The sequence below is a fragment of the Aspergillus sydowii genome, assembly GCF_001890705.1.
Source record: "Aspergillus sydowii CBS 593.65 unplaced genomic scaffold ASPSYscaffold_1, whole genome shotgun sequence".
Lineage (NCBI taxonomy): Eukaryota > Fungi > Ascomycota > Eurotiomycetes > Eurotiales > Aspergillaceae > Aspergillus > Aspergillus sydowii.
The window spans coordinates 3868878-3888812 of NW_024467859.1; the positions used below are offsets into that span (position 1 = coordinate 3868878).

At 52.1% G+C, this 19935-nt stretch overlaps 13 protein-coding genes across 13 annotated transcripts; 7 read left to right on the forward strand and 6 right to left on the reverse strand.

Moving 5' to 3' along the window:
• Window positions 1-166: 166 nt before the first annotated feature.
• Window positions 167-681, reverse strand: ASPSYDRAFT_343391 (uncharacterized protein). Its single transcript, XM_040845230.1, has one exon. It carries the CDS (start codon window positions 552-554, stop codon window positions 198-200), a length of 357 nt encoding a protein of 118 aa, XP_040708543.1. The 5' UTR covers window positions 555-681; the 3' UTR covers window positions 167-197.
• Window positions 682-765: 84 nt separating this feature from the next.
• Window positions 766-1460, forward strand: ASPSYDRAFT_39491 (alternative oxidase). Its single transcript, XM_040845911.1, has one exon. The coding sequence runs from the start codon at window positions 836-838 to the stop codon at window positions 1283-1285; it is 450 nt and encodes a 149-aa protein (XP_040708544.1). The 5' UTR covers window positions 766-835; the 3' UTR covers window positions 1286-1460.
• Window positions 1461-1831: 371 nt separating this feature from the next.
• On the forward strand, window positions 1832-2604 carry ASPSYDRAFT_168642 (uncharacterized protein). The gene has a single exon (XM_040843391.1). It carries the CDS (start codon window positions 1838-1840, stop codon window positions 2567-2569), a length of 732 nt encoding a protein of 243 aa, XP_040708545.1. The 5' UTR covers window positions 1832-1837; the 3' UTR covers window positions 2570-2604.
• Window positions 2605-2677: 73 nt separating this feature from the next.
• On the reverse strand, window positions 2678-4310 carry ASPSYDRAFT_193384 (uncharacterized protein; the record flags this gene model as incomplete). The annotated part of the gene is made up of 3 exons (XM_040843674.1): window positions 2678-3265; window positions 3312-4129; window positions 4173-4310. The coding sequence occupies 3 exons, from the start codon at window positions 4308-4310 to the stop codon at window positions 2695-2697; spliced, it is 1527 nt and encodes a 508-aa protein (XP_040708546.1). The 3' UTR covers window positions 2678-2694.
• Window positions 4311-4634: 324 nt separating this feature from the next.
• On the forward strand, window positions 4635-6287 carry ASPSYDRAFT_26720 (Zn(II)2Cys6 transcription factor; the record flags this gene model as incomplete). Its single annotated transcript, XM_040844310.1, has 3 exons — window positions 4635-4968; window positions 5023-5524; window positions 5573-6287. 3 exons carry the CDS (start codon window positions 4635-4637, stop codon window positions 6285-6287), a joined length of 1551 nt encoding a protein of 516 aa, XP_040708547.1.
• A 177-nt stretch (window positions 6288-6464) lies between these two features.
• Window positions 6465-7208, reverse strand: ASPSYDRAFT_26721 (serine protease; the record flags this gene model as incomplete). The annotated part of the gene is made up of 1 exon (XM_040844311.1): window positions 6465-7208. The coding sequence occupies one exon, from the start codon at window positions 7206-7208 to the stop codon at window positions 6465-6467; it is 744 nt and encodes a 247-aa protein (XP_040708548.1).
• A 2408-nt stretch (window positions 7209-9616) lies between these two features.
• On the forward strand, window positions 9617-10828 carry ASPSYDRAFT_64368 (zinc finger MYND domain-containing protein). The gene is made up of 3 exons (XM_040850279.1): window positions 9617-10240; window positions 10324-10482; window positions 10546-10828. The coding sequence occupies exons 1-3, from the start codon at window positions 9878-9880 to the stop codon at window positions 10708-10710; spliced, it is 687 nt and encodes a 228-aa protein (XP_040708549.1). The 5' UTR covers window positions 9617-9877; the 3' UTR covers window positions 10711-10828.
• A 215-nt stretch (window positions 10829-11043) lies between these two features.
• ASPSYDRAFT_84738 (uncharacterized protein) lies at window positions 11044-12522 on the forward strand (the record flags this gene model as incomplete). The annotated part of the gene is made up of 1 exon (XM_040851399.1): window positions 11044-12522. One exon carries the CDS (start codon window positions 11044-11046, stop codon window positions 12520-12522), a length of 1479 nt encoding a protein of 492 aa, XP_040708550.1.
• Window positions 12523-12626: 104 nt separating this feature from the next.
• On the reverse strand, window positions 12627-13270 carry ASPSYDRAFT_26724 (SIMPL domain-containing protein; the record flags this gene model as incomplete). Its single annotated transcript, XM_040844312.1, has 2 exons — window positions 12627-12645; window positions 12672-13270. 2 exons carry the CDS (start codon window positions 13268-13270, stop codon window positions 12627-12629), a joined length of 618 nt encoding a protein of 205 aa, XP_040708551.1.
• Window positions 13271-13473: 203 nt separating this feature from the next.
• ASPSYDRAFT_141087 (sulfotransferase family protein) lies at window positions 13474-14343 on the reverse strand (the record flags this gene model as incomplete). Its single annotated transcript, XM_040841108.1, has 1 exon — window positions 13474-14343. One exon carries the CDS (start codon window positions 14341-14343, stop codon window positions 13474-13476), a length of 870 nt encoding a protein of 289 aa, XP_040708552.1.
• A 490-nt stretch (window positions 14344-14833) lies between these two features.
• ASPSYDRAFT_84741 (DUF4246 domain-containing protein) lies at window positions 14834-16731 on the forward strand (the record flags this gene model as incomplete). The annotated part of the gene is made up of 4 exons (XM_040851400.1): window positions 14834-14905; window positions 14952-15034; window positions 15083-16139; window positions 16189-16731. The coding sequence occupies 4 exons, from the start codon at window positions 14834-14836 to the stop codon at window positions 16729-16731; spliced, it is 1755 nt and encodes a 584-aa protein (XP_040708553.1).
• Window positions 16732-17514: 783 nt separating this feature from the next.
• ASPSYDRAFT_26727 (uncharacterized protein) lies at window positions 17515-18201 on the forward strand (the record flags this gene model as incomplete). The annotated part of the gene is made up of 2 exons (XM_040844313.1): window positions 17515-17740; window positions 17789-18201. The coding sequence occupies 2 exons, from the start codon at window positions 17515-17517 to the stop codon at window positions 18199-18201; spliced, it is 639 nt and encodes a 212-aa protein (XP_040708554.1).
• A 161-nt stretch (window positions 18202-18362) lies between these two features.
• On the reverse strand, window positions 18363-19103 carry ASPSYDRAFT_26728 (uncharacterized protein; the record flags this gene model as incomplete). The annotated part of the gene is made up of 1 exon (XM_040844314.1): window positions 18363-19103. One exon carries the CDS (start codon window positions 19101-19103, stop codon window positions 18363-18365), a length of 741 nt encoding a protein of 246 aa, XP_040708555.1.
• Between the last annotated feature and the right edge of the window lie 832 nt (window positions 19104-19935).

The following is a 19935-nucleotide window of genomic DNA, read 5'->3' on the forward strand; positions in this document are numbered from 1 at the left end:
ACTTTCGTCACTATGGCAGAAACCCCTCTACGACGCAAGATATATCCAGGTATAATTTCGAAGGATTACTGTAGCGTGGACGGGAAGACATCAATTATCTACTGTTGGTACAACCTCACAGTCAAGCAAATATGATGCTCTCTCCAATGCGAGTAACAACTCGACCAATCCCATCTCTGCCAATGACCCGGAACACCCTAAGTTCCACGACGGCATGTCTTCAGACTCCGCTCACCACCGGGATTGGAAATCTCTCGAAGCGTTTTCTCTCGGAAACAACCTCTCGGTCCCGGATCAAGGAATATTTCCCTGCCCCACATAAAAAGGGCGTGAAGCAAGTAAAAACACAATGGAAACATCCAGTGTAAGTAGAGCAAGTTTTTTTTCCTATATTTCACACCGATCTGACCAACTCTCACGCCAGATACACTGAAAAGCAAATGAGGGATATCCAAATTGCCCATCGAGAGGCCCAGAATTGGGCTGACTGGACAGCCCTCGGAACCGTCCGCTTCTTCCGATGGGGGATGGACTTCCTGACTGGATATCGACATCCGCGGCCTGGCGAAAAGCTACCAGCTCGATTCAAGATGACTGAGAGGGACTGGCTAATTCGGTTCATTTTCCTCGAAAGTATCGCGGGTGTACCTGGCATGGTGGGTGGAATGCTGCGACATCTGCACAGTCTCCGACGAATGAAACGAGACAATGGATGGTGAGCACTATATAGTCCGAAATATTGAGTGCAAACGCTAACAGCATACTATCCAGGATTGAAACACTACTTGAAGAGTCATTCAACGAGCGAATGCATCTGCTCACATTCTTAAAGCTAATGGAGCCCGGCTGGTTCATGCGCATCATGGTCCTAGGCGCCCAAGGCGTCTTCTTCAATGGTTTTGTGCTTTCTTACTTGATATCCCCGCGGATCTGCCACCGGTTTGTGGGTTATCTCGAGGAAGAGGCTGTTATTACATACACTCGAGCTATCGATGAAATCAACGCAGGTGAACTCTCAGGATGGGATAATGTCACTGCGCCTGAGATAGCGGTTGAGTACTGGAAGATGCCCGAAGGTCACCGCACTATGCGCGATCTGATCATGTATATCCGCGCGGATGAAGCTAAGCACCGTGAAGTGAACCATACCTTGTCGAATCTGAATCAGACGGTCGATCCCAATCCTTATCAGCTCGAATATGACGACCCGAGCAAGCCACACCCGACTAAATCTCTTGAAAACGTGAAGAGCGTAGGCTGGGAAAAGAGTGATATCTTCAAGTGAGGTAGACGCTTGATGACCTGCGGTGGTACGCGGTGACGTTGACTCTAGCTAATCATCAAGCTTTGGTCGGGAAAAAAAGAAAAGAAAAGAAAAGAAAAATGATATGCTATGGCAGATGGAAATATTTTAAACAACTCAGTTAGAGAATAATTTTGTCAAAAAAAAGCATAAGGCATAAGCCAGTAAGCCAACGTCAGCCATTCTTTCGCATCAAAATACTATTGGGTGTGGGCCGTAAGCCAGTTCTGCAGGGACTTTGATGGAAGAACTTATTTTAGTAAACTACTTACTCCATCACCTGGTGAAAGCCATTGTATACTCTGTAAGCCATGGAATTTTCTATCATTGATCTATAATCAAGTAGATTGGAGATTGGTAATATAGGGATATATTGTATATGTGATGACAAAAGGCTGGGTTTGTAGAATTGTAGTGTTGTTGGTGGTTAAAGATACATATATATACTGGCATTGCCTCGCATCAACAACCATACAATCCAAACAATCAAACCTATTTCAAAAGAAACAACCAGAACATCTTAAACAAATCAAAATGTCTCAACCCCTCGTCCTCATCACCGGCGCAAACCAAGGGATCGGCCTAGCCACCGCCCAAACCCTCGCCTCCAAGCACAACTACCACGTTATCATCGGCGCGCGCAACAAGCCCGCCGGCGAAAAAGTCGCTGCATCCCTGCGTTCAGCCGGACACACAGCGTCCTCACTCGAGCTGGACCTAAACTCCGAGTCCTCAATCAAAAACGCCGTGGCCGCCCTCGAGCGCGACTTCGGATACCTCGACATCCTGATCAACAACGCGGCGGTCCTGATTGACCAGAACCAGGACCTCACGCCTTGGGAACTATACACCAAGACATTCACGCCGAATGTCATCGGGACGGGCGTCTTCACGCACTATGCCTTGCCGCTAATCAGGAAGGCTAGGGCTACTCCGCCGACGATTATCTTCGTGTCGAGCAGCATGGGTAGTTTGCAGTACTCGTTTGATAAGAGTGTGCCGTGGTACCCGGTTGACTACAAAGCTTACGATGCGAGCAAGGCGGCGGTGAATGTGCTTATGGCGAACTATCATCGGATTCTGGAGAGTGAGGGGGGAAGGGTGAACGCTGTTTGTCCTGGGCTTGTGAAGACGAATCTGACGGGTTATATGGAAGGTGGATCGACGACTGATGTTGGGGCTACGAGGATCGTGGAGTTGGCGACTGCTGGGGAGAATGGTGAGTCTGGGACTTTTACGGATCGAAATGGGACTGTGCCTTGGTGATTGAGATATAACATGTTATATAGAGTTGTGAGCTGTGACCTGTGAGAGTTGAGCATGTCTTTCATATAGAGTAGAGTTAAAAATAGACGATTTTCTATACTATATATAAGACACAACTAGATATGTTACTGACGGACCCCTGGCCCATCTGCAACCAACTCTTCCAACTGCTTTCGCTCCTCAACAGTAAGCTCACTTGATGCCTTTCCAACCCGGATAAACAACAGCAAAACAATAGCAACCCCGGAACAAGCGACCCCAAACCAAAACGCCGCTTTATAGCTCCCTGCCTCGCCTAGATTCTTTGTCTGCGCAACAACCAGGTCCGCCAGGCCGAGAAAGAAACTAATCCCTGCAAACACGATCGTGTGGATGATTGCACCTGCTGCGCCCTGTCTGTTCTGCGGTAAAGAGGTCGTGATGAAGATGTTGCTGACGCTGTAGCCGATGTCCGTCCCGACAGTTGCGGCGATCATTGCTGGAAATACGTAGGCCCAGTAGTTTGGATTTTCGGGGATAATAGCAAAGAGAAGCATGGAGACGAGGTAACCAGCTCCGGAGATTAGCATGAGCAGTTTGCCTGGGAGGAGGTGCAGGGTGAAGCCGCCGACTGTGGCGAGGATGAGACCGCCGGCGGCCATTGGGGCGAACCAGGCGGCTGAGATGAGGGAGTCGTGACCGAGAATGTTTTGGATACTGGACCTTTTAGTGGTTGTATTTTATAAAGGGATGAGGGTCTCACTAGAAGCTGGCGTAGAAGAGATACACTCCGAACACGCCGTATGAGAAGGCGAGCGCAAAGAAGAGAGGAGTCAGGTATTTGACCTTGAAGATATCAGGCGGGAGTAATGGCTGAGAAGAAACCCATCCTTCAACATAGACCGCTGCGCATATAAGGGCGATGCCGACAATGAAGGTGACGATAATATACGGCGTCTTCCACCCGTCCGGAGCATGGGAGCCATCAGTGAAAGCAAAGATAATCAATACCAGCCCGGGGACGATAGTCAGACAACCCCACCAGTCCATTTTGAGAGTCGAGGCCTGCGGGGGAAGTCGAATCTTGGGCATGGAGAGAGACGATACAATCAACACGACGAGAGTCATGATGGTGCCGATCCAGAAGTACCATCTCCAGGTCAGGTAAAAGCCGGTCAACCCACTGACGCATATCCCAGAGTAGAACCCTATCGGCGAGAAGGCTCCATATAGACTAAACACCAAGTTCTTCCGTGGTCCCGGCCGGTATATACTCCCAATGAGCATGATACCGGCGGGCAGGAACATGGACGGGCCCAGTCCCTGCAGTGCTCGGCAGACAATAAGCATTATATAGTTCTTGCTCCATCCCGCGACAAACGACCAGATTATATACCAGACTAGGCCGACGTGGAAAATCAGACGGGCACCGTAGATATCAGCGAGGCGGGCGGAGGGGAGCAAGAAGGAGCCGGTAACGAGGGAGAAGACGCTGGCAGGCCATGTCTGCGAGGCGGGGGGGATGTCGAGGGCGGTTGTGATATGCGGGAGGAGGTTGTTGAAGCCGCTGATGAAGTATTCCTACAGCTGTTAGAAGCGTTTGAGAGCCTGGCGGAGGACATACAGCCAGCAGCTCCGAGGCGAGCAGCGAGAAGCAGAAGCACAGCTCGATCCATTTGTTTGGAAAGGTCGCAGGACGCTCTCGCCCGAGTCTCTCGAGGGCGGTCTTGTCAGGAACCTGCCGGTCGAGCTGCTCATCCATGCTGGATCACTCTATCTTCAGCCATATAAGACTATAGGAGTATGTATATAATAATATACGAAGTCTGCCCCACCAGAAGCCCTACTCTATTCCGGATTAGGAAGCCAAGCCTCATGGTGTTGCTGACAAAGCAGTCCCTCGTTGATTTCGTCACTGCAGATTCATCCAGACTCATCCAGACCCTCGACTCGACTCGCATGTTAAGCTTTGACGAAGATCAGGCCGGTCCCGGTCCGGTGTTATCGGTATATCCCCGTGCAAGACCCCGAGGCCTTGTCAGGTCATGCTAAGGTCGTGAGATCGCTAGATCGCTAGGCCTGCTCGATGCGCAACCCCGCCGACAAGGCTTGTCATAACTGTCGACGACGCCGCCTCAAGTGCGACCGGGATGTTCCTGCATGTCGCAAGTGCGCGCTGACCGGGCAGGATTGCCTGGGGTACGGGAAGCTGTTTGTCTGGAACGAGGGGGTTGCCAGCCGGGGGAAGATGATGGGCAAGACGTATCCTGTGCCGGCGAGAGACACGGACAGTGTTAACACACGGAGCCTGATTCCAGCACAGGTGCACTATAGCGAGGTGTTTCTGCCTCTTCAACAGCCGTTACTGGACCCCCTGTATCAGGGCTTGGATGATACCTCGAGAGGATATCTATCCCACTGTATGTTACCTACTATAACGGAGTATAACAGGCCGCTAACTGCTAACTGCGCAGTTGCATCGACTGTGTCCAGCGACATGGTGATAGCCAATATCAGCGATGTGAACCCTTTTCGGAGTTTAATTCCGTTCTGTAGGGACCATCCCATCCTGCTGCATATCATCCTGGCCAACTCCGCCCTGCACATCTCGTGCCTGCATCGTCGACGCTTGGATGGGCCAGAAGAACATATGCCCGGTCTTGCAACAGGAGAACTTTCAACCACTGATGCAGCTGATCGAGCTTCCCGTGCTATGGTTGATGCATTGTCAGCCAAGCACAAGGCCCTCATCCTCCTCAGGCACGCACTCGAGGACATGTCCCACATCGACGTCGACATGGTCGCAGCCGTCGTCCACCTGTTCATCATCTTCGAGCTCATCAGCCCGGGAGAGGACGAATGGAAAGCTCACGTTGAAGGCGCCCTGCGATTGATCAGCTACCTGCACACGCTTGAAATCAGACACGCCTCCCCGGCGGCCCTGGTCCGGGACTGCGTCACCTCGGATTGCTTAACGTACGTCACCATGAACCACTCTCATAGATATATCTAACAGTCGTATAGGTACTACATCCTCGGCTCAAGCCTCATGAACACAACTACCCTGTCCGACCCCTTCCTCCTGCCTGGGGACATAATCGCCTCGCTCACCCGCGCCGAAGTGACCAGCTACCTATCCCTACCAACGCCCCTCCTCCAGACCCTCTTCAAAGCCTGCGAACTTTCAAACCGCGTCTCGCTAGGTGAAATGCTCGGCGCCGACCCAACCCCGCTCCTAAATCAAGCCAACGACCTGCTGAACACGGTCCAATCCTTTGATGTATACGCCTGGGCAGCAACACTAGAAGGGGGAGACCCGTTTTCAGCACGAACCCTAAGCCGGATCCATACCGCACTGGCGCACCAGAATGCAGTCCGGATCTATATCCTGCGCAGTGTGGAGCAGATCTCGCCCTCGCCTGTGGCAGGACTCTGCGAGACAGAGAGCCTGGTTACGGAGATCGTCACGCACCTGTCGCTTGTGGGTCTGACGGATCCGATTTTCAAGGCGACCTCGTGGCCGACGTTCATTGCGGGCGCGGAGACGGATGATGTCGTCTATCGTGAGTGGGCTGTGACGAGGCTGAGGGAGTTTTGGAATTTGATTCCGTGGGGGTATTTGAGGACTGAAGAGGAGGTTATGAGGAAGGCGTGGCGGTTGAGGGATGGACAGGGGGAAAGGAAGATGAGTTGGATACAGCAGTTGAAGGGGATGGAGAGGCACTGGCTGATTGCTTAACTACAGTTTATAAGTCCATAATTGTCAGGTTTAGATAAATTCAGTTATTCCTAGTCTCTAGTACTAGTACAGGCTATGATATCCGGTATCATATCATGTTGTCAAGTATATACATCCCAAATCACATTCAGGCACGTTCAGGCACGTTCAGCACGTTCAGGCACGGGTTCAGCCCATTTAAATACCAGTCACCGACTCGATAAAGTCACGGAAGTAAGCCGGGCTCGAGTAGACACCGGGGTATCCAGCGCGCGCACAGCCATTGCCCCAGGAGGTGATACCAATAAGGACACCGTTGGAGACGAAGGGACCACCGGAGTCACCCTGGCAGCCGTCCTTGCCACCCTCCTCCTCACCAGCGCACAGCATGCTCGCGGTGATCTCGTTGAAGCCCTGGTAGTCCTGGGCACAGGTCTTCTTGTCGACAACAGGGACCTCGACGGACTGCAGGGTGGGCGAGACGTTGCCGCCCTCCTGGAGGGCGCCCCAGCCGGTGATGGTGCCGACGGTGCCGGCGGAGGGGAGCGAGGCGTTCTTGGCAGGGAGCTTGACGGCCTCGATGCCGGGGCCGTACTTGAGGTCCTGGTCGAGGGTGAGAATGGCAATGTCGTTGTTGACGGTCTGGGCGTCGTAGTCCGGGTGGACGGCGATGGAGGAGACGCCCACGGTGGTGCCGCCGGAGGACGAGGAGTCGGAGCCGGCGCGGATGCTGAGGTCGCTGGCGGACTGGCCCTCGGCGCAGTGGCCGGCGGTGACAATGTACTTGTTGTCGATGATGCTGCCACCGCAGATGAGCGAGCCGCCCTGCAGCAGGCCGATCTGGTAGGGGAACTCCTCGATGGAGGCCTCGGAGCCGCCGACGATGTTCTCCTTGGCGAGGACGCTGGAGAGGACGGAGAGGAAGGCGAGGGTGGTCTTCATGGTGACGGTGACGGCTGGGGGAATGTGATTGAGGAGGTTACTGAGGAGAGTGAGGATTGAGTGAGGATGGAGTGCTGGAGATGGTGGTGGACATGGCCTTTTTATAGTGTTGCAGCTCGATCCACCGCGCATCCACAGCAGCCCACAGGCACAAAGGCACAAAGCCCACAAAGGCCAAGGTGAAAGACACCACTGGACAAAGGCTGTGACTGGTGCAAGCGAGAATCGCCCCTGACAATGCTGATCATGAAACCCAAGGCAGCTGGCAGCAGGCAGTCGCTCAATCGCGCCATGTCGATCAGCACGAATGCGCGGACCGTCGGCGAAAATTCCCAACGCAGTAATGATCGAGATCTGTTCCAGGGAATTGCCGCCGCTGCTGCTGCTGATTGGGTCCCCCAGACAGTCGGCGAATTCGATAACGTTGAGAACTCTGGTACGGAAGCCAGAACGAGAGGCTGAGAGCGTTCAGGGGCAGTCCATCAGCCCAGCCCTGCCCCATTACGTGTAAGCTTAAGCTCTGCCACGGCCACGCAGTCTGCAGCGTGCAGTCTTCCTTAGTTGAACTCTCCCAACCCTCGTACTCTCTGGCCTCGCCGTCCGCAGTTACATCGAGTTAATCTACCTGACAAGCCCCGCCGCCGCCCAGCTGCCACCAGGCTCATCCTGTGCTTCTCCTCGTCGATCGCACCCGCCAAGCGATATAGGCTCCGAGTGACTTTTCTGGTGCGAACACAAGGTAGCATCGCCTTATCCAACGAGATCCGGCACTCTGATGATCGGCGCTGGTCCCTGTTGGCGGCTATGCCTGTGCCCTACGATAGGCTGCGATAGGCTGCGACCTGACGCTGTCGTGAGGGGGCGCAATCTGCGATTCACCTCCAACTGCCCCGTATCGCGATCTCATTCGACCGGTTTCTGAATTGCGATTATGCAGTGTAACCGGAGCCGGGCTCGGGCCGTGTCTGGACTGCGATGTGAATGTCTATACAGATCGTGAATGACTGCTGCTGCTGCTGCTGCTGCCTCGGCGACCCCGGGGGCCACATGCGACGTCGAGCGCGGGGTTCAGCAGGATGGACAGCTCAATTCCTGTTGGGCGCAGTGGAGAGAATCAGAAACAGACAGTTGAAACTCAAACAATGCGACCGTGCAAGAGGAACTCGTTATGGTATCTTTAGCTAACTAACCAGCCAGCCAGCCTCACGACGTCTACTCTCAGTCCCGGCGACCGAGACCCTTGCTATTGTAAGGCTGTATGAGGCATATGAATGTATGGACGTATGACGATTGTTTCGAGTTCCGTCTTTGACTGCTGCGACAGCTTTGTTCGCTCCTGTTGGCTGCCAGGTGGAGGCTGTGTTCTTATTTGAAACAGGAGGCGTTTTTGTTTAATGACTGTCACTGACCTGACCCTGAAAGTGAAAGCCTCTTTGAGGAATCAGATGCAAATAGCACATGTCTCTTGATGGCAGTGCAACCGCGTCATGTCTATTGCGGACAGTAGTCGCAGCGACCCAGATTGACGCATACACAGGCAGTGCCCCCAGGAACCTCCACGTCTGACGGTGCAACCAGACGGAGTCGACGGGATCGACGGGGCCATTTCCACATGATGAAGGCTGTGATACTCCAGGCGGGATCATACTGGTGCGTGTTTCACAGGCGTGCGTGGCCGTGCTACTACGATTCCGGACTCCCCTGCCACCAGATACTCTATATGAGATTGCAGTCGTAGCGGGTGTTTCGCACTGTAGACATATAGAGATGTAGACATCCACCGGGCTTGTCTCGGTATAAATTTGGTAGTATCCGTCGAGTTTAATAGGTAAAATGTCAATATAACCTCGCAGCCACAAGGAGAGACCTTGGCGATTTATCCTTACCCATCGGGAAGGCCAGAGACCTCGCCGACATTGCTCGGAAAGAGATTAGGTGTAGAAGCAGTCTTCCTTTACTCCTCGGACCGTTTGATAGTTATGCAAAGTTGGTGTGAGGATGTTGTTTCGCTTGTGTTGTCTTCGTTGGATACTCTGGTCATTTAGGATCTCGGGGTATAGAGCATAGAGTCTGATCTTTTGAGAAAACAGGTCGATGGAAAAGAAGTCTATGAGCTGGCTGGTGTTAGCATCAGCCAGCGATGCAGTGTTTAATAAGCGATGTCTTTTCCCTGGATAGTAAATCGGCGAGAGCTTCTATCAAGACAACCTTGCTATATCATGTCATTTCGCCTTATGATATTGTCAGGGAAGCACGCCCAGTAAGGGTATGGTTCATGCAGACTATTTCCCGTTGAATAGGTAAACAGGCAGGAACAGACAGGGTTGCCTGATCCAGGCATACCGTGATATCCTCCGGAATGCCTGTATAGATCGTTCCGTGAGCGCCTTATTTGTTGAGCTCGTGCTGTTTATTCACAATATACCCGTTATATTACTGCCGTATTCACTTCTCACGCTTCCACTCGGTACACTCCTATTCCACTTCTCAGACTTGATGTTATCGACACTGAATATTTTCACTGCTGCCATTCACACCCTGTTCTGGTCCATGAACAGAAACTTCGAGCAGCATAGCTATCTGATTATAAAAATATTCCTCACACACAGAAATGCCATCCGGATACATCCCTCATTCAACTTACCAGTATCCCATCCAACACTGTGGCTATGCAAGCCCTCACAGAAGTCCTCGCAAACGCAAACGACACCGAATCCGACGAACCTCTCCAAGAGTCCGACACCACCTTAAATCCCAGTCTTCAACCAACACCCAGTCCCAGAGAATGCTTCGTTGGCGAAATAGTCACGGTCGGGAGCAGCAGCACGTACAACACCGAAGTCCTAGTGAAGGATAAAGAAGACACCGAGGTGCGAGTCGGCTTCGCATTCCCTCCAGATGGATATGGCTACGAAGGGGTGCCGAGAGAGTTCCTGAAGAGAGGCTTAACGATGTTAATTCTGTCGCCATCTCGCGCTGCAATGAATGGAGGGGGAGAGTTGATTGTTGTTCACAATCCGAAGCATATCAAGGTGTGTACATATTTCCTTTCTATTCCTTTCCTTTCTGATACTATGCATAGCATGTGAACCTGAACCTCGTCTAACTGTAGTAGATCCTCCCCTTTCGAATGTCCTTTTACCTACGACTCTGCGAGAGGGTCACCCAGTTCAGATCTGTTGTCGGCAGACGGCGGATCTGCTTTGGGTGCGAGACCAGGAAATACGGGTTGGAGAGGTGTCCTCGCTGTAAAATGACCTATTTCTGCAGCCGTGTAAGGCTACTCAACACCCCGGAAAACAAAGGAATCATACTTACTGACAACGATACTTATAAGGCATGCCAAAATGAGTCGCTCTCCCGAAAAGGCCACAGAAGGGACTGCGGTATCATCCGAGACCCGGACATCACAGATCTATTGCTAGGAAAATGGGAGCAGCTGGGAGAGTTCCGCTCGGTCTCATTGCAGGCGCATCTGCAGCAGGTTCCGGATATTTTATGATATGATCTGGGTCAGGTTACTACGCGATGGTTTGGGCAAGGAATAGTGTAGTCAAATGTATAGGTAGTTTGCTTGTTGTGACTACCATATGATAGCGCAATGAACGGGAGACAATGCCAGCTCACATCCAGGTATATGAAACCAGTAACTACTATGAAAGACGCTTTGTATCTCTTTCTTTCACGCCTTTTGCCAGTGCTTAAATAAGCGACACCTCGTATCGCCGAGCGTTCTACCTACGTAGACCGTAATGCTAGCCTGAAATCCAGGACGGTCTGTGATCCTTCGGTACAAAGTCATGAATAGGTGGCGGATCTAAGCAGCTGCTCAAGAATGGCCCTGCCGAAGATGAATGAATTGAAATCGTCTCGATGGAAATCGATTCGATGCAAGCTGTTTCGATCAAAAGCACATCAAAAGAGTCATGATACTAAGACGTGTAAAGCCGAGGTGCACCGATCAGATATTCAGCAACCTAACTTGAATCACCCGACCAGGGCTGATCGGGATCACTTGCAGACGAATCAACCCAGCCAGTATGGCCTGGAGTGGGATCGCGGCGAGGCAGTCTGGACAGAAACACCAGATATCGACACAATCAAGGTACTGGTGGCCCATGTTATGGGCCCAAGGGACGACCGGGACCGCGCTGTTTTCGGTATCCAATCTGTCGATGCGTCCGACATCCGCGTTGAATTCCAAGGACATAGCGGATACCAAAAACTATACCTGATCTCGTCACGAAGGCTCGCGAAGAAGTACATGTTCCGGGCAACACTGCCCGTGGAGCCCTTTTATAAAACAGAAAGCGAAGTTGCCACGATGGTGTTCATTCGCAAGTATACGAGTCTGCCTGTTCCCCTTGTCATTGATTATTGCTCCTCAGCATCCAATCCCCTCAAGTTCGAGTGGATCGTGCAGGAACATATGGAAGGGACTGCTCTATCAGAAACCTGGGATGGTATGACGTTCCATGTCAAAGCTGAGTTTGCCGTTCAGTTGCAGCGGTATATGAACCTGTTGCAGAACTTTGATTTCTCGTGGATAGGGCATCTGTACTACTCACGGTGCAAAGATAGGGTCAATGGTCAGCCCGCCGAGTGGCTGCGGGTGTCGGATGGGCAACAACAGAATGACCATGAGTTCGTGATCGGACGCATCGTGTCCCCTTGGTCATTTCGTGGGAAACGACGAGATATCGTGGTTAACCGGGGTCCTTTTGTTAGTGGCTCGCATCTCATGCTCGCCAAAGCTGACCTCCAATATGAATGCTTGAAATACTTCAAGCACCATGTCCCCAGCTCAACGGATGAGTCCTGCTGCAGAGACCAAGAACTACTGAAATTCAAGCCCAGGCTGCTCGAGGTGTGCAATTCGATAAGGGCTTCGGAAGCTGGTAGATATCCACATCGTGAAGACGAGCACCGAGTCCTCCATCACGATATCTCTGACCGTGATATTGTTGTCCAAAGCGACCCTAACTTCTGCAATCCAATGCAGCTCTCTGGTATCATCAACTGGGAGTCTGTGGGCACTATTTCGTCCTGGCAAGCAGACTTTCCTCGTTTCCTCAAGGGCCCATCAGATAGTGAACTGCAGAGTCGGTGGCGGCCGTTTATGAGCGCGTCTGCCAGCCAGGCCCTGATGGAGGACAGACAAAAGGCTGACCTTCGGCGCATCTATGGGGATCCCTTGCGGCCAGCTGTTGCTGCTAATATGCCTGAGAAGTTACAACAGTGCGCTGAGATTCTTCAGCAGTCTGAAGCCAACGCGGAATGTTGTTGGTTAGCGGACGTACCCAGTTTCCTGTAACTATACTCTATGTTTTTAACCCTGGCAATCAATGAATGTACTATTGGTAAATCTATTTGTCTGCCACAGACTTCACCGTAACCACTGCCTCCAATCTAACTTCCTCAGGCTGAAACGAAAGCCCTGGATCACCTCCCTCATCATCGAACCCCCCCTCAGCCATCATACACAACCGGCGAACTGGCACTCCAAACGAGCCATCGTCAGCCCCCGTCTGTTCCACAAGATCAATAGCCTTAACCTTCTCCCATCCAAGCGCCCTCGCATAGTCCTCCGCTCTAGCAAGCCCATCCCTCGCCGCCAAAGCCCTGACCTCGCTCGCCAGCGCTTGCTTCGTCACATCCGTAAGCCTCCACTCAATCCCATCCAGATTGACGAACTCCATAGCACTAAGATCACTAGCAGTATGAGCCAGCACGCCAAAATCCCGGAACTTCACCTCAAATGACGTCGCCGCATGGTGCGTCCGCCCTGTTATCTTGCCGTCCCTGTCGTAGTTCGGGTACGAGTATGTATCCAGTTTGCCCATGCTCCAGTGTGTGACTGCGGCGCTGGGATCATGTTCTCCGGATGGGAGTTTCTCGCTCACGGGCTGAAGCATTTGCTCTATGCGCTGCGTGCATTGGAAGACGTTTTTGGAGACGGTGGTGGGGTCGGGCCCGTCGTCTTTGATGTCGATGCGGAGGACGGCGCGTTCGGCGGGGCGGCTGATGCGGCCGTGGCCGGTTGTTTGGATGGAGAGGGACATTTATTTTTTCTTTCTATTTGATTATTATTGTGTGTTGGTTGGGAAGGGAAGAGGCTGCAGGAGGTGGCGATTTATATGGGCCTGCAGCCTGATGCGGGGCCCATTCAGCCGCACCGAATAATATTTATTCATGTTATCTTAAATAGTTGGTGTGCTAGAAGTAGCTATAGAATTGACTTCTTCCATAAACTACTGCAGACTAGTCACAGATATCCAACTGATCTGGCTATAGTATAACCCCCAACAGCTACAACCACCGCCCCAAAGAGGGTCATATTCCTCACAGCCCTCGCATGATACTCAGCAGTGGTAACGGCAATCCTCTCAGCCCAAGCCTGTGGTGGATTCCCATTCGGAAATTCAATATCAGGCACATCCCTCCCCAGAAACCGACACAGTGGCTCCCACCCATCCTCAACACTCCACTCCAACAGTCTCTCCTCAGGCAATCCCAGCCCACGCACCATCGCAACATGCTGCTCATACACCCACTTCCCATTCGAAGCAAAGCTGCCCCGGAAAAACGCCGGCATCATGGTCCGACACATCGCCTGGCGGATCCAGAACAGTTCCCCGCAGAACCACGACTTCACCCAGTCCCAGTCCACAGGGTTCCTGTCGAAATAGCCCATCGTGGCTTGCATGGACTTATGCCATGCGTCCAGATCCCTCCGCGTGTTCAGGATGACTTTTGCATCAGGGTATGCGGCGATGAGTTCCGGTGCGAACTCCGCGGCGAACAGATCGCATACTCCGACGCTGGAGCCGAGGACGGTGTCGAAGTCTTCGGCTGTGAGTTTTTGACCCGGGGTGGAGCCTGTTCCTGCCGGTGGCGGGGTATTGTACTTCTTCTTCAGCAGCCGGTATATCTTTTCCAGGTCGTAGGGGGGGAGGATGGTGTCGAAGCCGTGGTGGGTGTGTTCGAAGCCAAGTGTGTGTAGGGCTTCGCGTAGAGATTCGGTGCCTGAGCGCGAGATGCCAACGGCTAGGATTTGCATGGGTTTCTGGCGTTTTGGCTTTGCCGCTGGGACACCGTAGATTAAGTGCAGGAGCCAGTCTGGGGCGTAGTTCATTTTGTTGCAGTCATGGAAGGAGAAAGGGTTGTAGGGAGTGCGATGGCATGAGGAGCGGACGGCCTATTTATGACGTGCCGCACTGTTAGAGGCCTATGTTGGATCGTGATAGGAGCGCATCAAATGGCCAGATTGATCCCTAGTGCTGTCAGCACTCAGCACGGTCCTTAGGTCGGCTGTGGCTGCACTGGCCTGAAGGATTCGGCGCGGCTATATAAGGTCCACTATTAGGTTAACCACATGGTTCAGGCGTATAGGCAGAAGCGCTAGTGCAAGTATGCCTAGTGGGTGCTAATGACGGTCCAGGCGCTAGATAAAGTTAAATAAAGCTAGATAAAATTCTTTCCAGGACTAAGGAAACATCTCAATCTCATGCCTCAGCAAGGTCCAGTAGGACTATACTGCGGCTGTAAGTTCGTCGATCAAGCTTAGGATGCGGATCTATCGACCTCTACGTATACAGCATCGTACATTCTCCTCCACTGCCAGAATGAGGTCCACTGCACACGCGTCGCGACTCCAGATGCCGGGGTTCAATCAGCCCCTGAATGTTGAACCGAAAGTATGACCCAGTATCTCCACGACGAAAGCACAGCTAACGAAGCCAGCCGTATGTCTTAGAAGACTGGGGCTCTAGAGTGGGCTTTGTAAATGCCCTTGACGTGAATCATCGAGAGGAGAGCGGTGTCGAGTATGTATTACAACGCACTCGAGTCATTGCGAACTGACATCCAGCCAGTGCCGTCTTTACCTACCGGGAGATCCTCATGATGAGAGCCATGAATGCTATCACTGATAAGACGGATTGGGCGAAGAAGGTCTTTGACGAGAGTATAACCCGGAAATGGTGGGAAGAGATAGCGCAGAGCGGACAGGACGTGACGCCGAAGATGATGGATTGGATTGTGAAGGAGCTGCAGTGGAAGGCTGAGATCCTGGTCAACGAGGGCCTAGTTCAAGTCTTCGACAACGGAGTCGTCAAGTCTGACACTCCTGTCTCGGAGGAGATAAAGGCTGCTCTGAAAGAGGCAGTGATGCCCTTGCAAAATGTCCCCGAGGAGCAGAAAGACTACCACCCTGGCTCAGACAACAAGGTCGTCGATCTGGTACATCCATCCCTCTTCCCTGTTGTATTTGGCCGCACACGAGTCCTCCCAGACCGGCTGCTCGGTGTGGAGGACTGCTTGGACAGAATCGGAGAGGGCACAGTCCTCCCAGTGATGGAATCGGAAGACAACGTCCCAGCCTACATGGGTCGTTACCCGAGGAGCAACCATCCAGCAGCCATGAGCACTAAATTCCAGTGGCTTCCCTGTGATGTGGAATGGATGGAAAATGGCCAGTGCCGCATCCTCTCATACATCAATAATGCACACCCAGTCCAGCACCGTGCGCTATATGGATCAGTTGAAAGAGTCCTAGCACAGACTTTTCCCCTCTGGGAAAGGTCTCTGGCCGAGCCCCCCCTGGAAGGTAAACGGATCGAATATACAGGGGTTGAATACATGGATGGTTATGCGACTGAGAACGAGCCGGAGTCGGTTAATCCACCGGAAGACCCTGTTGAAGCAGAATCATGGACAGACCCGCAGGCTGAATGGTGGGCAAATCGCAAGATCAAGCAGCCTGAGCCAGGGGAGTTCAAGGTCCCGGATCCAGAATACGACGAACGCATCGATCTGCGCAGTGCCTTTCCAGACCGGACATTCCAGGTCATTGTCAAGCTGGCAAATATTGAGTTGACTCCTGAAAGCCCCGATTATGAGGGCGGTAGTTGGCATATAGAGGGACAGCTCGTAGGTACAGCCTCTATCATTATATTAAACTTTTTATTAACACCCACAGAACGAGAGAATCGCCGCCTCAGCAATCTTCTACTACGACAGCAACAACATCACCGACAGCTCTCTGGCCTTCCGACACAGGGCATCGCATTACAGCTTTGATGAGGTCGAGTACGAGCAGGACGACCACCTGTTCATGGAGCAGATCTACGGATTCAAGGACTTTGACTCCTCCTACAGAGGGGCAGTACCTGCTACACAGGAGCTGGGCAGTGTGCTCTGCAGGGAGGGCCGTCTCATTACCTTTGCCAATACCTTGCAGCACCGAGTTTCTCCTTTCTCTCTAGCTGACGAGTCGAAGCCTGGTCATCGCAAGATTCTGGCTCTATTCCTGGTTGATCCCCACCGTCGCATCGTCTCCTCTGCTAACGTTCCACCACAACAGGAGCACTGGCGGAAGGGTGATAAGTCCGGAAACGAAGCTACAATGACAATGGAAGAAGCGAAGACGTACAGGCTGGAGCTCATGAAAGAGCGCGGACTTCAGGAGGAGAAGACCAACACTGCATTCCAGGAGGAGGACTTTTCTCTTTGCGAGCACTAGACAACATTAATCAAATCGAATGTGACTGCTGGTTGGAGTGGTTTGATCAGCGAGCCTGGTTAGGTAACAAACGGTAAATAGACGAGAGAATAGATATTTAACCTAGCTGTAAGCGATGAGTGTGGTAGTCAGTGGCGTTATAGAAGGTGACTTGCAGTTATCTCAGTGGCTCTATATGCTGAAGCCAAGGTTTGACATGTCTGGATGAAGCTATTGATAGACCTAAGCCGAGGCGCCCATCCTTCTTTCTCATGCAGATATACGAGAACCATACAACGGGCCGGCGCTTATATTATCGCGTTCAGCGCTAGAAGCTTAATTGGTGTGGCTGGGTGTCCCGCCTTTTCACCTCGCTGCCTGGCATGTCCGGCGGCATGGTGTTTCTGTCTCTAGTCCTTATTCAAGACTCCGTTTTGCTAGAAATCGATAGCCTCTCAGTTTACTTCGATTCTGCTACTCTCGAAGACTTGATCTTGCTATAACCAACGAGGCCCCTGCTTCACCTGTGATATCCCGAAGATGACGCCCGAAAGGGATAAAAACGAGACCGAACTCCACGATTCAAGCCACAACACAACAAGGACCATTTCTGACTCTAGCTTTTTCAGGGAGCGTCGGGCATCTATGCTCCCTACCCCGGCCCAGGTGAGAGCCATCAACGAGGAGTCAGGAAACATCCGTGGAGCGAGGTTCAACCGACCCCCGCCTGTCCAGTTTCTATCCTTGGGCCTGATTGTCAAATATTGAGCCGACACCACCGTAACAGAGGCAGAGACACAGAATATGGTGTACAAGCAGTTGAAGGGCAAAGTACCAGTTCCTGAGGTGTTTGGGTGGACCGAAGACGGTGGCCAAGTATTTATATACATGTCTTTGATAGTGGGCGAACCCTTGGAGCAAATATGGGCCGCTTTAAACGGTGAGGAGAGAGAGGCTGTCTGTAAAGAGCTCAACGGCATGGTCAAGGCCTGGAGAGGGTTAGAACAGCCCGACCAAGTCCTTTACGTGGGTAAGTGATTTGAAGTCATTGCGGTAGCTATGCTAAAGGACTGCTTAGGTGGCCTAGATAATCAACCTCTAAATGACATCTTTCTTTCCGGTCACCGGGATTTGGCTGGGCCATTCCACGGTGCAGATGCCGTCCAGAAATTCCAGAATGGCTGCGATATCGAGATTGATATAGAGGTGTCCGTGGTCTTCACGCATGCCGACCTTGTGCCCTCAAATATCCTCTTATCGCCCGGGCCGAATCCAGTAGTGGCTGCCATTATTGATTGGGGCCAGGCAGGGTGGTATCCTGCCTACTGGGAGTATTGCAAGGCGCGTCGCGTCAGGCCAAATCCGGAATATTTCGATGAAGACTTGGATGAAGAGTGGAATACGAGATACCTGCCAACTATTTTGGACCCAGTCGATGATGAGACAGTATACCACCCATGGCTGTGGTTTGTCTTGTCTAAGGGTATCTAATTACGGGGATGAAGATGCTCATCGGGACTATACAGCCGGGGGTTAATCTTTCATTAGTCCAATCGATATCTGACCTCTAACAACTGAACAGACGGCGCTACTGTACATCTCTATCTAACCTTCAAATCAATTAACAATGTCGGTAGTCTTCCAAGCCTTCACTACACATAACCAGCACTCATACTATACCCCCCGCCATTAACAGCCTTCCACTGGTAGTTCCCATCCTCCTCGCAACCGCCGTACGGATACGGCTCGCCCAGCTTCCCAGCCCCCTTACCAGAGGACGTACTGTTGCTTACAGGCGGATAAAACGTCACAGCAGCACTCGGCATAGTATCACACTCCCCCTTCTCCTCTGCATCCTCCACGTTAAACAGAAACCACTCGACAAAGCCCATATGTGAGCCCGAAATCCCCTTCGAGCCGGGCGGGAGAGTGTACGTCCCAATATGCGTTTCATTGCCGAGGACTGCGTCCACGAGCGTCCCCGTCCAGGTCGTCCCGTTCGTGTTCCTGATCACCAGATGATACAGGTGCGCATAGGGGGCGGGGATCTCAACGGCACAGCTCACCCCTGCGCCGCCGTCTGCGCCATCGTGGCAGTTGGCGAGGTCGGTTGTTGTCGTTCCCGGTGCGAAGCTAGAGAAGACAGCGTGGATGATGCTTCCGTTGGCAGTGTCGGGCTTTGGCTGGAGACCTGTGTAGCCGATTCCCCCGGCGTCGATAAAAGGGAATTGTTGAGCGTAGTAGAGGCCGGACTCGTGTTTGCTGTTGGGCATGGCCATGGGGAAGGTTATGTCTTTTAGGCCCGAGGAGGTGACGTTCCCCATGCTCCAGTAGATGCCCATGTTGGCAGATACCAGAGATGGGAGCGCGAAGAGAGAAGTAGTGAGCTTCATGGTGAGGAATGTAGGCCTGTGACAAGTAGGAGGTGTGCTTGCTTGCTATCAAAGGTCGAAATCTTCGCAGTCTTTATACCCCATATAGCAGCTGAAAGTATCGCAGCCCATGGAATTATGTCTCAACCCAAGATCAATCAACCTCGAACAACACCAGTTTGATATTCACAGTCTATACAAGCCTTCCCAACAGAGCCCATATCTTGGCAAGCGAACGCCAATAACAGCGCATGACAAGCGAGGAATCTCCAGGAGTTCTGCCGATCCCAATCAGACACGATCGCATGACAGATCGGATCCATCGCTTTTCGATGGAGCCAGGGGCGACGTTGTGTCTTGCCTAAAGAAGAACTTGTGTGGATTTGCGGATACTGATGGGTCTGCCACGCGGCATATTCATGTCGAAAAACCTGGGAACAATCCTTCGAAGTATATTTCCATAGACTCTCTAACTTTAATACTTATAGCCAGATAAGGAGCGTTAAATTTTAGAGGAGCTATCCCATACGCAGTAAACAGGCCAGGAATAACCATGGTCTCTCAAAAGAGTATAGCTATCAACGAGTCTGCCAAAAGGCGTTGCAATAGCTCCAAGTTCTGTCTGCCAAGGATGTCACAAAGTTTAAATGCTAAGAGATCGATTGTTGGTCCTTTGTCGCCCTGATCGACATGCCACTGGGTCCCGGGTTTCAGATATATAGGGCGCTTACGACCCTGAATGACTTCGCCAGTGAAGTCCATGCTTAAGCGAGGGTCGAAGAGTTCTATGAGCTAGACCCTCATCTGATGACACTGTAGCATTCTGAACCTGTGGGTATCTGAAAAGGGCTGT

Excerpts from the sequence above, each read along its gene's own strand:
- ASPSYDRAFT_64368 (XM_040850279.1), top strand. The coding sequence starts at position 9,878 with ATGCAAGCCCTCACAGAAGTCCTCGCAAACGCAAACGACACCGAATCC. Across the intron at positions 10,241-10,323 it reads ACAATCCGAAGCATATCAAG|ATCCTCCCCTTTCGAATGTC; the intron begins GTGTGTACATAT and ends TAACTGTAGTAG. Across the intron at positions 10,483-10,545 it reads TGACCTATTTCTGCAGCCGT|GCATGCCAAAATGAGTCGCT; the intron begins GTAAGGCTACTC and ends GATACTTATAAG.
- ASPSYDRAFT_343391 (XM_040845230.1), bottom strand. The coding sequence starts at position 554 with ATGTCGATATCCAGTCAGGAAGTCCATCCCCCATCGGAAGAAGCGGAC.
- ASPSYDRAFT_39491 (XM_040845911.1), top strand. The coding sequence starts at position 836 with ATGGAGCCCGGCTGGTTCATGCGCATCATGGTCCTAGGCGCCCAAGGC.
- ASPSYDRAFT_168642 (XM_040843391.1), top strand. The coding sequence starts at position 1,838 with ATGTCTCAACCCCTCGTCCTCATCACCGGCGCAAACCAAGGGATCGGC.